The sequence below is a fragment of the Dendrobates tinctorius genome, unplaced genomic scaffold (assembly GCF_039654945.1).
Source record: "Dendrobates tinctorius isolate UK_male_01 unplaced genomic scaffold, ASM3965494v1 ptg000070l, whole genome shotgun sequence".
In the NCBI taxonomy this organism is placed as follows: domain Eukaryota; kingdom Metazoa; phylum Chordata; class Amphibia; order Anura; family Dendrobatidae; genus Dendrobates; species Dendrobates tinctorius.
This window is the reverse complement of record NW_027361738.1, coordinates 41,464,812-41,477,235: the sequence shown is the minus strand read 5'-3', so window position 1 is coordinate 41,477,235 and position 12,424 is coordinate 41,464,812. Positions and strand designations below refer to the sequence as shown.

Below are 12,424 nucleotides of genomic sequence, written 5' to 3'. Positions count from 1 at the left end.
GGGTGGCATTATCATATTACTGTTTCATGTCTACTTTTAGAAAATATACAATGAAATTCCACATCTGAACATACCCTTACAATTTGGCACTGCTGCTGCTCGGATTCCTGTTGCCTTTCCATGTTTACTCCTTCAAGATGACCTTCATATGGCATGGCAGGGAGCCATGATTGACCAGACCGTTCACAAGGCACTTACTAAGTAACAAGATTGTGAACAGAACACAGAAGTAGAGAGGAAAAATGACCAATTACAGTTCTCTTTGTGGTTATATTCCTTATAACATCTCTGCTTGCTGCCATTCAATAGAAATCTATTTAGCTTCCAGTTGATAAAAATCTGTCCAGCTCATGTGCTGATCACCATAAATACTCAGCTTCTTACAAGAGACAGCTCTGATAACTGGGCTTTATCACCATCTGACCAGCATAGATCTTGACCTAAAGTGCAAGGGCTATAATAAAAGGAAAAATTGCAATTTCATAGAAAATTAAAACATTTGATGTTTAAATTTTAAAGGGCCCAAAAGCAATAAATAACATGGAGAATAAAGTGTTTCTGCTGACGGTGCAGCGTCATTTGTTTTGCTTTAAAAATACTTTTGCAGCTGTGACCGTTCTTTCACTTTTAAAGGACATGATTTACCAGCTCCCATCTGCTCTCCCCCACGTTCTCTCTCATGGAAGACAAAACAATTATATAACAAATGTTTTATTGACAGATCACCATCTAGTGGTCAGTTGGAAAAATACATCTGCTTACCATATTATGGTAAAGTACACAGGTTTCCTATCCAAGAGACAGAAAATGTTGCAGTGGGCAAAAGTTATTTTTGGGGCAAAGAAATAACATCAGTGTGCTAATCTCATACATTACTGGACAAATATGTCAGGATGATTTATCACTGGAAACTTGTAGTGTGAGAAATGACTACAGTTTGGAATCGGCAACATTTTAGCAATGTTTTAAGTCATAGTAAAAAGATTATGAGCATCAGGCCATATTTTTACATGTTTTCATCAATGTCTAGAGTCAGGATGTACAACCTAGACAGGTCCACAGACTTCTATTACCAGAAAAGTCCTCTGTCAGGCTGGATAATGTCATTATAGGGATGCTATATCATTTCTTGGGGTCCAGTTAAAAAAAAACTAAATTTAATGAATGTCTTAATAGCTTATGGAGAATATCCACCACTGTGCCATCAGTCACTGGCAGAGCGGTCACAGGTACAGGCACACAACGCTGATGACTGCGCTGGGTGCTCACAGCCGCTAGTTTATTCTTCCGCACATTCTTTTCCTATAATAAAGTGTCAGAATAATTCAGTCAGCATCAAATGTTAAAAATTCCCCAGCTTCAGTCTGGGCGTAGTACCATTGCAGGCTAAATAACATTACGTGACCTGGTCCTTACGTGTTCATCAAACCTTTACAATTATTCCCTATACACAGTATGAGCACAGTACCGCGTCACTTCACGTAACACTAAAGGATGCGGACCTGTGCGATGTCCTCGATGCCACTACGCCTCTACAGACGTAGCTTGCCCTCCTTCGCCTGAAGGGCTTTAACGGCCAAGTCTGCTTTCTGAGTGAGCAGTTCTGCCTCCTGCGCCGTTCTCTTTGCACGGTCATTCTTTAGCAGGAAATGGGAAATGAAGAGTTTTAAGCCCTCACAAAGCATTCCCAGTTTTGGGTTATCAGAGATCCTAATAAAAAAACAAAACAGGACAATGGTTATGTTATTGGTTATTAAACCCACAGAACGTCTCTATCGCAAGGTTTTTAAAACCATAGAAGTATTAAAGACTCGGGGGTACGTTCACACACTACAGACAATATCAGACATGTCTGCTGTAGTAAAAGTGCAACTAACAAGAGCCAAAAACGAAGGCTATGTGCACACGCTGCGGATTTGTATCTGCGGAACTGCAGGTAAAACCGCAAGTAAAATGACCTGCGATTTTACCTGCGGATTGGCCTGCGGTTTATCACCTCTACAATGGAGGAGATGGTAAACTGCAGCAGAATCCGCAGAAAAGAAGTGACATGTCATTTCTTTCTGCGGATTCAAAACCGCAGCTTTTCCGCAGTTAAAAATCTGCAGCATGTAAACAGCAGATTGTAAATCACAGACTTACATGCTACTGTACACTGTCTGCAGAACTGCTGCAGATCCGCAGCGGCCAAAACTGCAGCGGATCTGCAGCAAAAACCGCAGCGTGTGCACAGAGCCTAAGTTGCATGCATTGCAAAAGATAAAATTTGCAGTACAAATGCAACGCAAATCGGCAACATTATAGGCATGCTGCATATTTGTAAATCTGCTATGTGAGGATGGAGTTTTGTTAAGATCATGCTCACTGTTATATAAACGTACAGATTTCATTTTGCCATGCAGATTTTCCTTATAGCAATAGATTGGTCATCTAAATATGCCGCTCTGACACAAAGTAGCATAGCACACGGATGGGAGTATAGTGCACGGGCAGGAGCGTAGTACACGGACAGATCCATTCTGCTGTTATTCACATAAGGATCACTTTCTTCACTCCTCTCAGCTGTGACTGACAGGTGTAAAACTCTGGTACACAGCAGCTTGTCTGTCACTGCTGAGTGTGGTTTGGGATTACAGTAGATTCCTAAATCATATTTACCAATTTGTCCGCATGCAAGAAATACTTGTCCTATTATGGACCAAAATACCCAAAATTCAGGTTTGATGCAAGACTACAGACAATTGCTATTGAAGGGATTAGGAGCTGATCTGCAGCACTCAGCAGAGACTGCTTAACAAGGAATGGATCTGTGCAGAGTGTCTCTGTCTAAAAGCTAATTAGAAGGGGTGACAGGTGTCTGATCTCTCCAATCTGATATTACCTATCCTGATAATAAATCATCAATATTACATGCCCTGGAGAACCCCTTTAAGTTAGGTGTAACCAAAATTATAACACCACTTACTTTCCAAATATGACAGCAAGATCATCAGCTTCAGTGTCCATCAGCAACTTGTTGAGAACTTGACGTAAGAAGGAAACTTTAATCTTATCTAATTCACTGAACTCCATGACCTGGATAAAGATTTATACAAGAGACGCTAAATGTTATGCTCAGCTCTCTTTAGGTTTGTCAGCCTTTTCTGTAAGGACATTTATAACTCCAAAATTAGCAAGAATGCTGCCTTATGGTGTTACTTATGTTCGGTATTATTGCATTTTTATTCTCAGCCAGCTATGCCTAATACGGTACTTACTTTAAATATAGAGAGAGGTAGAGATTTTCTTTTTATCAGGTGACTCACAAAATTTGTGAGGTTTGATAAAGTGGTCGTCGACAAACTTCCCAAATCACGAAATTTATCCCACATACTGAACTGAAATGTCATCTGGAAAAAAAAAATAAAAGAAAAACACACTCAAATAACACATCTCTGTACGGGAGGCATACAGTCCTAATAGTAACAGTACTGGCAAGCTACTGATGTGAGATTGCCCTTCATCTTTTGCACAAAATTGTCAAGAAAATATCTGAAAATGGGAATAAGCAGTGAAAGGAAACCAGTCAGTGCGATCATGTTGCCTAACCATCTGCAACGTGGCTCAGTGAAAGGTTGTACAATCCTAATGCCGGACTACAGTTCCAACAAATAAAAGATATTAACTATTGTAAATCTGCATCATCTTTTTTTCATCACAAACATGAGGATTTCTCAAGATCTCTGCTTGCTGTCATTCAATAGAAAAAACTTTCTTGTTCACTTTCGGGGAATTAAAATCTGGGTCATGTAACAGACACATGGGTGCAGGACTTGTCACATTTATTTTACTCATTTATATAGCACCATTAATTCCACAGCGCTCAACAGACATTATCATCGCTGTCCCCATTGGGGCTTACAATCTAAATTCCCTATCAGTATGTCTTTGGAGTGTGGGAGTAAATCGGAGCCTGGAGGAAACCCATGCAAACACGGGTAGAACATACAAACTCCTTGCAGACGTTGTCCTTGGAGCGATTTGAACCCAGGACCCAAGCGCTGCAAAGCTGCAGTGCTAACCACTGAGCCACCGTGCTCTCATATGTATGCAATTGTGATCAGCCCCAGCATAACCAGAATAGATCTGCACAATTACGGTTTCTATTGCAAAACAGAAAGCAGAGATCTTGAACACTGAGTAATGAGAGAAAGCAAATAAAAAATGTCATTTTATAACTGAAAAGTTGAAACTGTAATGCCCATTACAAAACTGAAAAGGATTGTAGAGAAGATTTTAGAGAAAATGTAACACACTATATAGATTATTCAATACATCTCTCATTCCGGTTGATGTTGCCGTCCTTACCAAGGAAATTCATTTGTAACGGTTTGTGTAATTTTAATATTAAAATGGAGTCCAGCTATGGACTGACAGCTGCAGTTTGTACTGAGTAGTGTGAGATCTCAGCAGGGAGGAGGGACACTTAGGAGCGGTCAGCCATCCGGTCCAACAAATCTATGCAATAAGATGGGCAGTTTGTATTGTGAAATCTGGTGACAGATCCACTTTAAGGGTATGTGCACACGTTAAGTAATTGCAGCACGCATTTCTGCATTTCTTGGCAAGAAATATGGTGCATAAAATAAGAATATTTTGCCCACTCATCAATATGGGTGAAATCTGCAGGAAAATGCGGAAAGAATTGATATGCTGCAGGTTTAAATCTACTGTAAATCTGCAAGAAAAAAAAATAAGCAACATTTGTTTGAGACTTCAGGGATCTCATTCACTTCGCTGGGACTAGGAAATTCCTCAGGTTTTGTGACAAATCTGCAGATAAAAAATGCAAAAAAACTGCAGCGTGTTCACAGAAGCTTGCAGCCAGCATTATAGATGTGCCTAGCTCAGGAATGTGTACACTGGACATCTTCCATTCTTCTTACCTGCAAGAGCTTAAGAAGAACACACTACATCAGGCAAGTTGGGTCTATAACCAAGTCACCCTATCCACTGTTAGGGCAGCAAAATGTTGCTCGAAAGTTTCCTTTAAAAACCATGTACATATTTATAGCCAGTTATTTTGTAGGGTCATTTTGTGGTTCTGCTAGGTATTTTGTAGTGTGTTACCATGGACTGATCAGAATAGACTAGACTACAATGGAATTTCTGCAGTACTCAAAGTTCCTAAGAGCACAGTGGCCTCCATAATCCTTAAATGGAAGAAGTCTGGGACCACCAGAAGTCTTCCTAGACCTGACCGTCCAGCCAAACTGAGCAATCGTGAGAGAAGAGCCTTGGTGAGAGAGGTAAACAAGAACCCCAAGATCACTGTGGCTGAGCTCCAGAGATACAGTAGGGAGATGGGAGAAAGGTCCACAAAGTCAACTATCACTGCAGCCCTCCACCAGTCAGGCCTTTATGGCAGAGTGGCCAGACGGAAGCCTCTCCTCACTGCAAAACATATGAAAGCCTGCACAGAGTTTGCTAAAAAACACATGAAGGACTCCCAGACTATGAGAAATAAGATTCTCTGGTCTGATGAGGTGAAGATAGAACTTTTTTGTGATAATTCTAAGCGGTATGTGTGGAGAAAACCAGGCACTGCTCATCACCTGACTAATACAATCCCAATAGTGAAACATGGTGGTGGTAGCACCATGCTATGGGGGTGTTTTTCTCCTGCAGGGACAGGATGACTGGTTGCAACTGAAGGAAACATGAATGCGGCCAACTACAGAGATATCCTGGATGAAAACCTCTTCCAGAGTGCTCTGGACCTCAGACTGGCCAAAGGGTTCACTTTCCAACAAGACAATGACCCTAAGCACACAGGTAAAATAACAAAGGAGTGGCTTCAGAACAACTCTGTGACCATTCTTGACTGGCCCAGCCAGAGCCCAGACCTAAACCCAATTGAGCATCTCTAGAGAGACCTGAAAATGGCTGTCCACCAACGTTCACCATCCAACCTGACGGAACTGGAGAGGATCTGCAAGGAAGAATGGCAGAGGATCCCCAAATCCAGGTGTGACAAACTTGTTGCATCATTCCCAAGAAATACTGAGCAAAGGGTCTGAATACTTATGACCATGTGATATTTGTTTCTTTTTTTAATAAATTTGCAAAAATCTCTACATCTGTTTTTTTCAGTAAAGATGGGGTGCAGAGTGTACATTAGTGAGAAAAAAATATTAACTTTTTTGAATTTACCAAATGGCTGCAATGAAACAGAGTGAAAAATTTAAAGGGGGCTGAATACATTCCGTACCCACTGTATGTAGGCACAAAATCATTAAATAACTTATTTAAAACCAACTGCAGACGGTCGCTTCATCTTTTTCGTTTCGGATGCATTAAGCAGTAAGAAGTTATACATTGTATGTATGGAAATGATGGGATGGATTATTACCTGGAAGCGTCGATCATATTCACAGAACTTGCTGGACAGGAAGGCATAGAAAGGGTTGTAGGTTTTTTCCTGCAGACAACAGTCAATAAGAACATGGACTATCTCTCGTTCTTGATGATCCTTCAGGCCCAACCTGACACAAACAATTAAAATTAAGAGAATAGAGCAGTCATTAATCCCTGATATTTATAGAATCTCAACACTGTGCTGAGCCAAGTCCATAAGATAATCATCCACATTAGTCCTTAAGTCTCCGCCATGTGTGTACACACGTGTCTGTTCTGAAGAAAGGCCCTATCCAGTATAATAAACCCCACTGGCATGTATGGTACGGTATTCGCTATGGCAGTACGTAGGGGACTCAAGAGCAGAGCCTGTACTGTACCAAGCAGGCATTATGGGGTATCATATAGGTATAACATCACCAGCCAGCATCAAACTCTAAGAGCAGTGATCAGCGCTTGCTCTGATCGCTGCTGTTAACTCCTTAAATGCCACTGTCTTCAGCATTTATGGCTTACAGTTCTGGGAAAGTGGCGCGACGCCAATCCATAATGATGTATTGACAAGCTGAACTTCATAAGTAACCATGATTTTAACCATCGAATGCAATTCAGAGATTAGATGATCATAGACTCAAATCCATAAGGGGGTCTTAACCTCTTCGCGACCGCCCACAGTAGATAAACGTTGGCGCTTGCTGAGCTTTGTGCAGCGCCGACGTTTATCTACTGTCGGCGGTTTTGTGCCCCCCGGGACCCCCTCATACCTTATAACGCGGGGATCCCGGTGCACAATGCATGCTGGGACCCCCGATGTCATCGAGACCTGATTGGTTCAGGTCCTGATGACGTCGCGTCACAGCAGCCAATAAGAGAGCTCGCTGGGAAAGCTGCTTGTTTCCCGGCGATCTCCCTCATTATAACGCGACTTCTCCTCTGAGCTCATGCTGACAGATGAGCAGAGGTGAAGCAGCGTTACTGTGTGACTAGATCGCTGCCTGGCACAGCTGATCGCTGCCTGGCACAGCTGTGTCAGGCAGCGATCTTGTCACACAGTAACGCTGCTTCACCTCTGCTCATCTGTCAGTGTGAGATCAGAGGAGAAGTGGCGCTACTATGTGCCGGGCAGCGATCTTGTCACATAGTAACGCTGCTTCTCCTCTGATCATCTGCCAGTGTGAGATCAGAGGAGAAGTGGCGTTACTATGAGTCAAAAATACAAAAAATAAAAAACACAAAAATAAAAAAAAAAAGTAAAGAAAAAAAAAGCAGGTAGGCAGGCTAGGGCTAGGGTTAGGGCTAGAGTTAGGGGTGTGTTGGGGTTAGGGTTGGAATTCGAATTGGGTGTTTCCACTGTTTAGGTACATCAGGGGCTCTGTAAATGCAATATGACGCCCGCAGACCATTCCATCAAAGTCTGCATTCCAGAACGTCACTACTTCCCTTCCGAGCCCCACCGTGTGCCCAAACAGTGGTCCCTCCCCCCACATGTGGAGTACCAGCGTACTCAGGACAAATTGGACAACAACTCTTAGGGTCCAATTTCTCCTGTTACCCTTGTGAAAATAAAAATTGGGAGCTAAAAGATCATTTTTGTGGAAAAAAAATGATTTTTTTATTTTCACGGCTCTACATTATAAACTTTAGTGAAACACTTGGGGGTTCAAAGTGCTCACCACACATCTAGATAAGTTCCTTGGGGGGGTCTAGTTTCCAAAAAGGGGTCACTTGTGGAGGATTTCCACAGTTTAGGCACATCAGGGGCTCTGCAAACGTGACATGACACCCGCAGACCATTCCATCAAAGTCTGCATTCCAAAACGTCACTACTTCCCTTCCGAGCCCCCCCGTGTGCCCAAACAGTAGTTTTCTTCCACATATGGGGTACCAGTGTACTCAGGACAAATTGGACAACAACTTTTGGGGTCCAATTTCTCCTGTTACCCTTGTGAAAATAAAAAATTGGGGGCTAAAAGATCATGTTTGTGGAACAAAAATGATTTTTTATTTTCATGGCTCTACGTTATAAACTTCTGTGAAGCACTTGGGGGTTCACAGTGCTCACGACACATCTAGATAAGTTCTTTAACCCCTTCACCCCCAAGGGTGGTTTGCACGTTCATGACCGGGTCAATTTTTACAATTCTGACCACTGTACCTTTATGAGGTCATAACTCTGGAACGCTTCCATGGATCCCGGTGATTCTGACATTGTTTTCTCGTGACATATTGTACTTCATGTTAGTGGTAAAATTTCATTCAAATAACTTGCGTTTATTTGTGAAAAAAATGGAAATTTGGCAAAAATTTTGAAAATTTCGCAATTTTCCAACTTTGAATTTTTATGCCCTTAAATCACAGAGATACGGCACACAAAAAACTTGATAAGTAACATTTCCCACATGTTTACTTTACATCAGCACAATTTTGGAACCAAAATTTTTTTTTGTTAGGAAGTTATAAGGGTTAAAAGTTGACCAGCGATTTCTCATTTTTACAACACCATTTTATTTTTAGGACCACATCACATTTGAAGCCACTTTGAGGGGTCTATATGATAGAAAATACCCAAAAGTGACACCATTCTAAAAACTGCACCCCTTAAGGTGCGTCACAGGAATTTTTTTGAATATTTAAAAAAAAATGAACATCTAACTTTTTTTCATAAAAAAAATAATTCAGGTTCAATTTTTTTTATTTTACCAAGGGTAACAGGATAAATTGGACTGCAAAAGTTATTGTGCAATTTGTCCTGAGTACGCAGATACCTGATATGTGGGGGCAGAGCTCAGAATGGAAGGAGCGCCGTTTGACTTTTTCAATGCAAAATTGGCTGGAATTCAGATTGGACGCCATGTCACGTTTGGAGAGTCCCTGATGTACCTAAACAGTGGAAACCCCCTACAAGTGACCCCATTTTGGAAACTAGACCCCCTAAGGAACTTATCTAGATGTGTGGTGAGAACTTTGAACCCCCATGGGCTTCACAGAAGTTTAAAACATAAAGCCATACAATTAAAAAATCATATTTTTTCCACAAAAATGATCTTTTCACCCTCAATTCTTATTTTTCCAAGGGTAACAGGACCCTAAAAGTTATTGTGCAATTTGTCCTGAGTACGCTGATAACCCACATGTGGGGGTAAACCACTATTTGGGCGCATGGCAGAGCTCGGAAGGGAAGCAGCGCCATTTGACGTTTTTGGCTGGAATTGAGATCGGACACCATGTCGCGTTTGGAAAACCCCTGATGTACCAAAACAGTGGAAACCCCCCATAAATGACACCATTTTGGAAACTAGACCCCCCAAGGAACTTATCTAGATGTGTGGTGAGCACTTTGAACCCCCCAGTGCTTCACAGAAGTTTATAACGCCCGGGCGTGAAAATAAAAAATTCGTATTTTTTCCACAAACATGATCTTTTAGTCACCATTTTTTTATTTTCCCAAGGGTACCAGGAGAAATTGGACCTTAAAAGTTGTTGTCCAATTTGTCCTGAGTATGCTGATACCCCATATGTGGGAGAAAACTACTGTATGGGCACACGTCGGGGCTCGGAAGGGAAGTAGTGACGTTTTGGAATGCAGACTTTGATGGAATGGTCTGCGGGTGTCATGTTGCCTTTGGAGAGCCCCTAATGTACCTAAACAGTGGAAACCCCCCACAAATGACACCATTTTGTAAACTAGACCCCCCAAGGAACTTATCTAGATGTGTGGTGAGCACTTTGAACCCCCCAGTGCTTCACAGAAGTTTATAATGCCAGGGCATGAAAATAAAAAAATCGTATTTTTTCCAGAAACATGATCAATTAGTCCCCAATTTTTTCATTTTCCCAAGGGTAACAGGAGAAATTGGACCCCAAAAGTTGTTGTCCAATTTGGCCTGAGTACGCTGACACCCCATATGTGGGAGAAAACTACTGTATGGACACACGTCGGGGCTCGGAAGGGAAGCAGTGACGTTTTGGAATGCAGACTTTGATGAAATGGTCTGCGGGTGTCATGTGCGTTTGGAGAGCCCCTGATGTACCTAAACTATTGAAACTCCCCACAAGTGACCCCATTTTGGACACTAGACCCCCCACGGAACTTATCTAGATGTGTGGTGAGCACTTTGAACCCCCAAGTGTTTCACAGAAGTTTATAACACTCGGACGTGAAAATAAAAAAATCATTTTTTTCCACAAAAATGATATTTTTGCCCCCAATTTTTTATTTTCCTAAGGGTAACAGGAGAAATTGGACCCCAAAAATTGTTTTGCAATTTGTCCTGAGTAGGCTGATACGCTACATGTGGGGGTAAAAAACTGTTTGGGCGCATGGCAGAGCTTGGAAGGGAAGGAGCACCATTTGACTTTTTCAACTCAGAATTGGCTGGAATTGAGATCAGACGCCATGTTGCATTTGGAGAGCCCCTGATGTGCCCAAACAGTGGAAACCCCCATTTATAACTCCAACCCTAACCCCAACACACCCCTAACCCTAATCTGAGCCCTAACCCTAGCCCTAACCCTAGCCCTAACCCTAAGGCTGTGTGCACACGCTGCGGATTTTGCTGGGGTTCCGCAGCAGTTTTGGCCGCTGCGGACCAGCAGCAGTTTTTGCTGCGGTGTACAGTACCATGATTCCCTATGGGAATCAAAAACCGCAGTGCAGACGGTGCGGAATTTTCCGCGCGGATTATCTGCGGTTTTCAATCCGCAGAAAGAATTGACATGTCAATTCTTTCTGCGGATTCCCCTGCGGTTTGCCATCTCCTCTATTGAGGAGATGAAAAACCGCAGGACAAAACCGCAGAGCAATCCGCGGCTAAAACCGCAGGTCTTTTGACCTGCGGTTTCACCTGCGGATTTTACAAAATCCGCGCGGATGAATCCGCACCTAATCCGCAGCGTGTGCACACAGCCTTACCCTAACGGGAAAATGGAGATAAATACTTTTTTTTTAGTTTTATTATTTTTCCCTAACTAAGGGGGTGATAACGGGGGGTTTGATTTACTATTTATGGCGGTTTTTATGTTTGGCGGCTGTCACACGCTAAAAGACGCTTTTTATTGTAAAATAGTTTTTGCATCACCACATATTGAGAGCTATAATTTTTCCGTATTTTGACCCACTGAGTCATGTGAGGTCTTATTTTTTGCGGGACGAGTTGACGTTTTTATTGGTACCATTTTCGGGCACGTGACATTTTTTGATCGCTTTTTATTCCTATTTTTGGGACGCAGAATGAACAAAAACCAGCGTTTCATGAATTTCTTTTGGGGGGGGTGCGTTTACACCGTTCTGCGTGCGGTAAAATTGATAAAGCGGTTTTATTCTTCGGGTCAGTACGGTTACAGCGATGCCTCATTTAGGTCTTTTTTTATGTTTTTGTCGGTTTTATGCAATGAAAACTATTTTATATAAAAAATAATTATTTTTGCATCGCTTTATTCTGTGAGCTATAACTTTTTTATTTTTTCGCTGATGATGCTGTGTGGCGGCTCGTTTTTTGCGGGACAAGATGATGTTTTCAGCGGTACCATGGATATTTATATGCGTCTTTTTGATCGCGCGTTATTACACTTTTTGTTTGGCGGAATGATAATAAATCATTTTTTGCTTCGTTTTTTATTTTTATTTTTTAAGGGGTTCGCTAAAAGGGGTAACTAATGGGACAGTTTTATAGGGCGGGTCATTACGGACGCGGCGATACCTAATATGTGTACTTTTATTGGTTTTTTTTTAATTATTTCCAAAAAATGGATTTATTGAGGGAATATATATTTTTTTTTTCTAATTTATTTGGCGATTTTTTTAAATTTATTTTTACATTTTTTTATTATTTTTTTTTAACTTTATTACATAGTCCCAGGTGGGACATCACTGTCCTGTGACAGATCGCTGATCTGTCACATGACAGATCACTGTGACAGATCAGCAATCTGTCACAGGCATTGAAGAAGACTTCCTCTTGCCTGCGCTTTGCAGGCACTGAGGAAGCCAGCTTCCTCAGGTCCCCGTCGCCATCTTGGATTCGGGGGC

General features: G+C 41.8%; 1 protein-coding gene across 1 annotated transcript in view; it reads right to left on the bottom strand.

The window, feature by feature from the left end:
* Window positions 1–695: 695 nt before the first annotated feature.
* The window catches only part of NOM1 (nucleolar protein with MIF4G domain 1), a 49,678-nt gene continuing 37,949 nt past the window's right edge, over window positions 696–12,424 (bottom strand). Inside the window, exons 8-11 of the mRNA XM_073581596.1 lie at window positions 6,392–6,524; window positions 3,258–3,389; window positions 2,966–3,075; window positions 696–1,710 (exon numbers count right to left, since the gene is read on the bottom strand). Coding sequence (XP_073437697.1) covers window positions 1,533–1,710; window positions 2,966–3,075; window positions 3,258–3,389; window positions 6,392–6,524 — 553 coding nt within the window. The 3' untranslated portion in view covers window positions 696–1,532. The remainder of the gene's footprint in view (window positions 1,711–2,965; window positions 3,076–3,257; window positions 3,390–6,391; window positions 6,525–12,424) is intronic.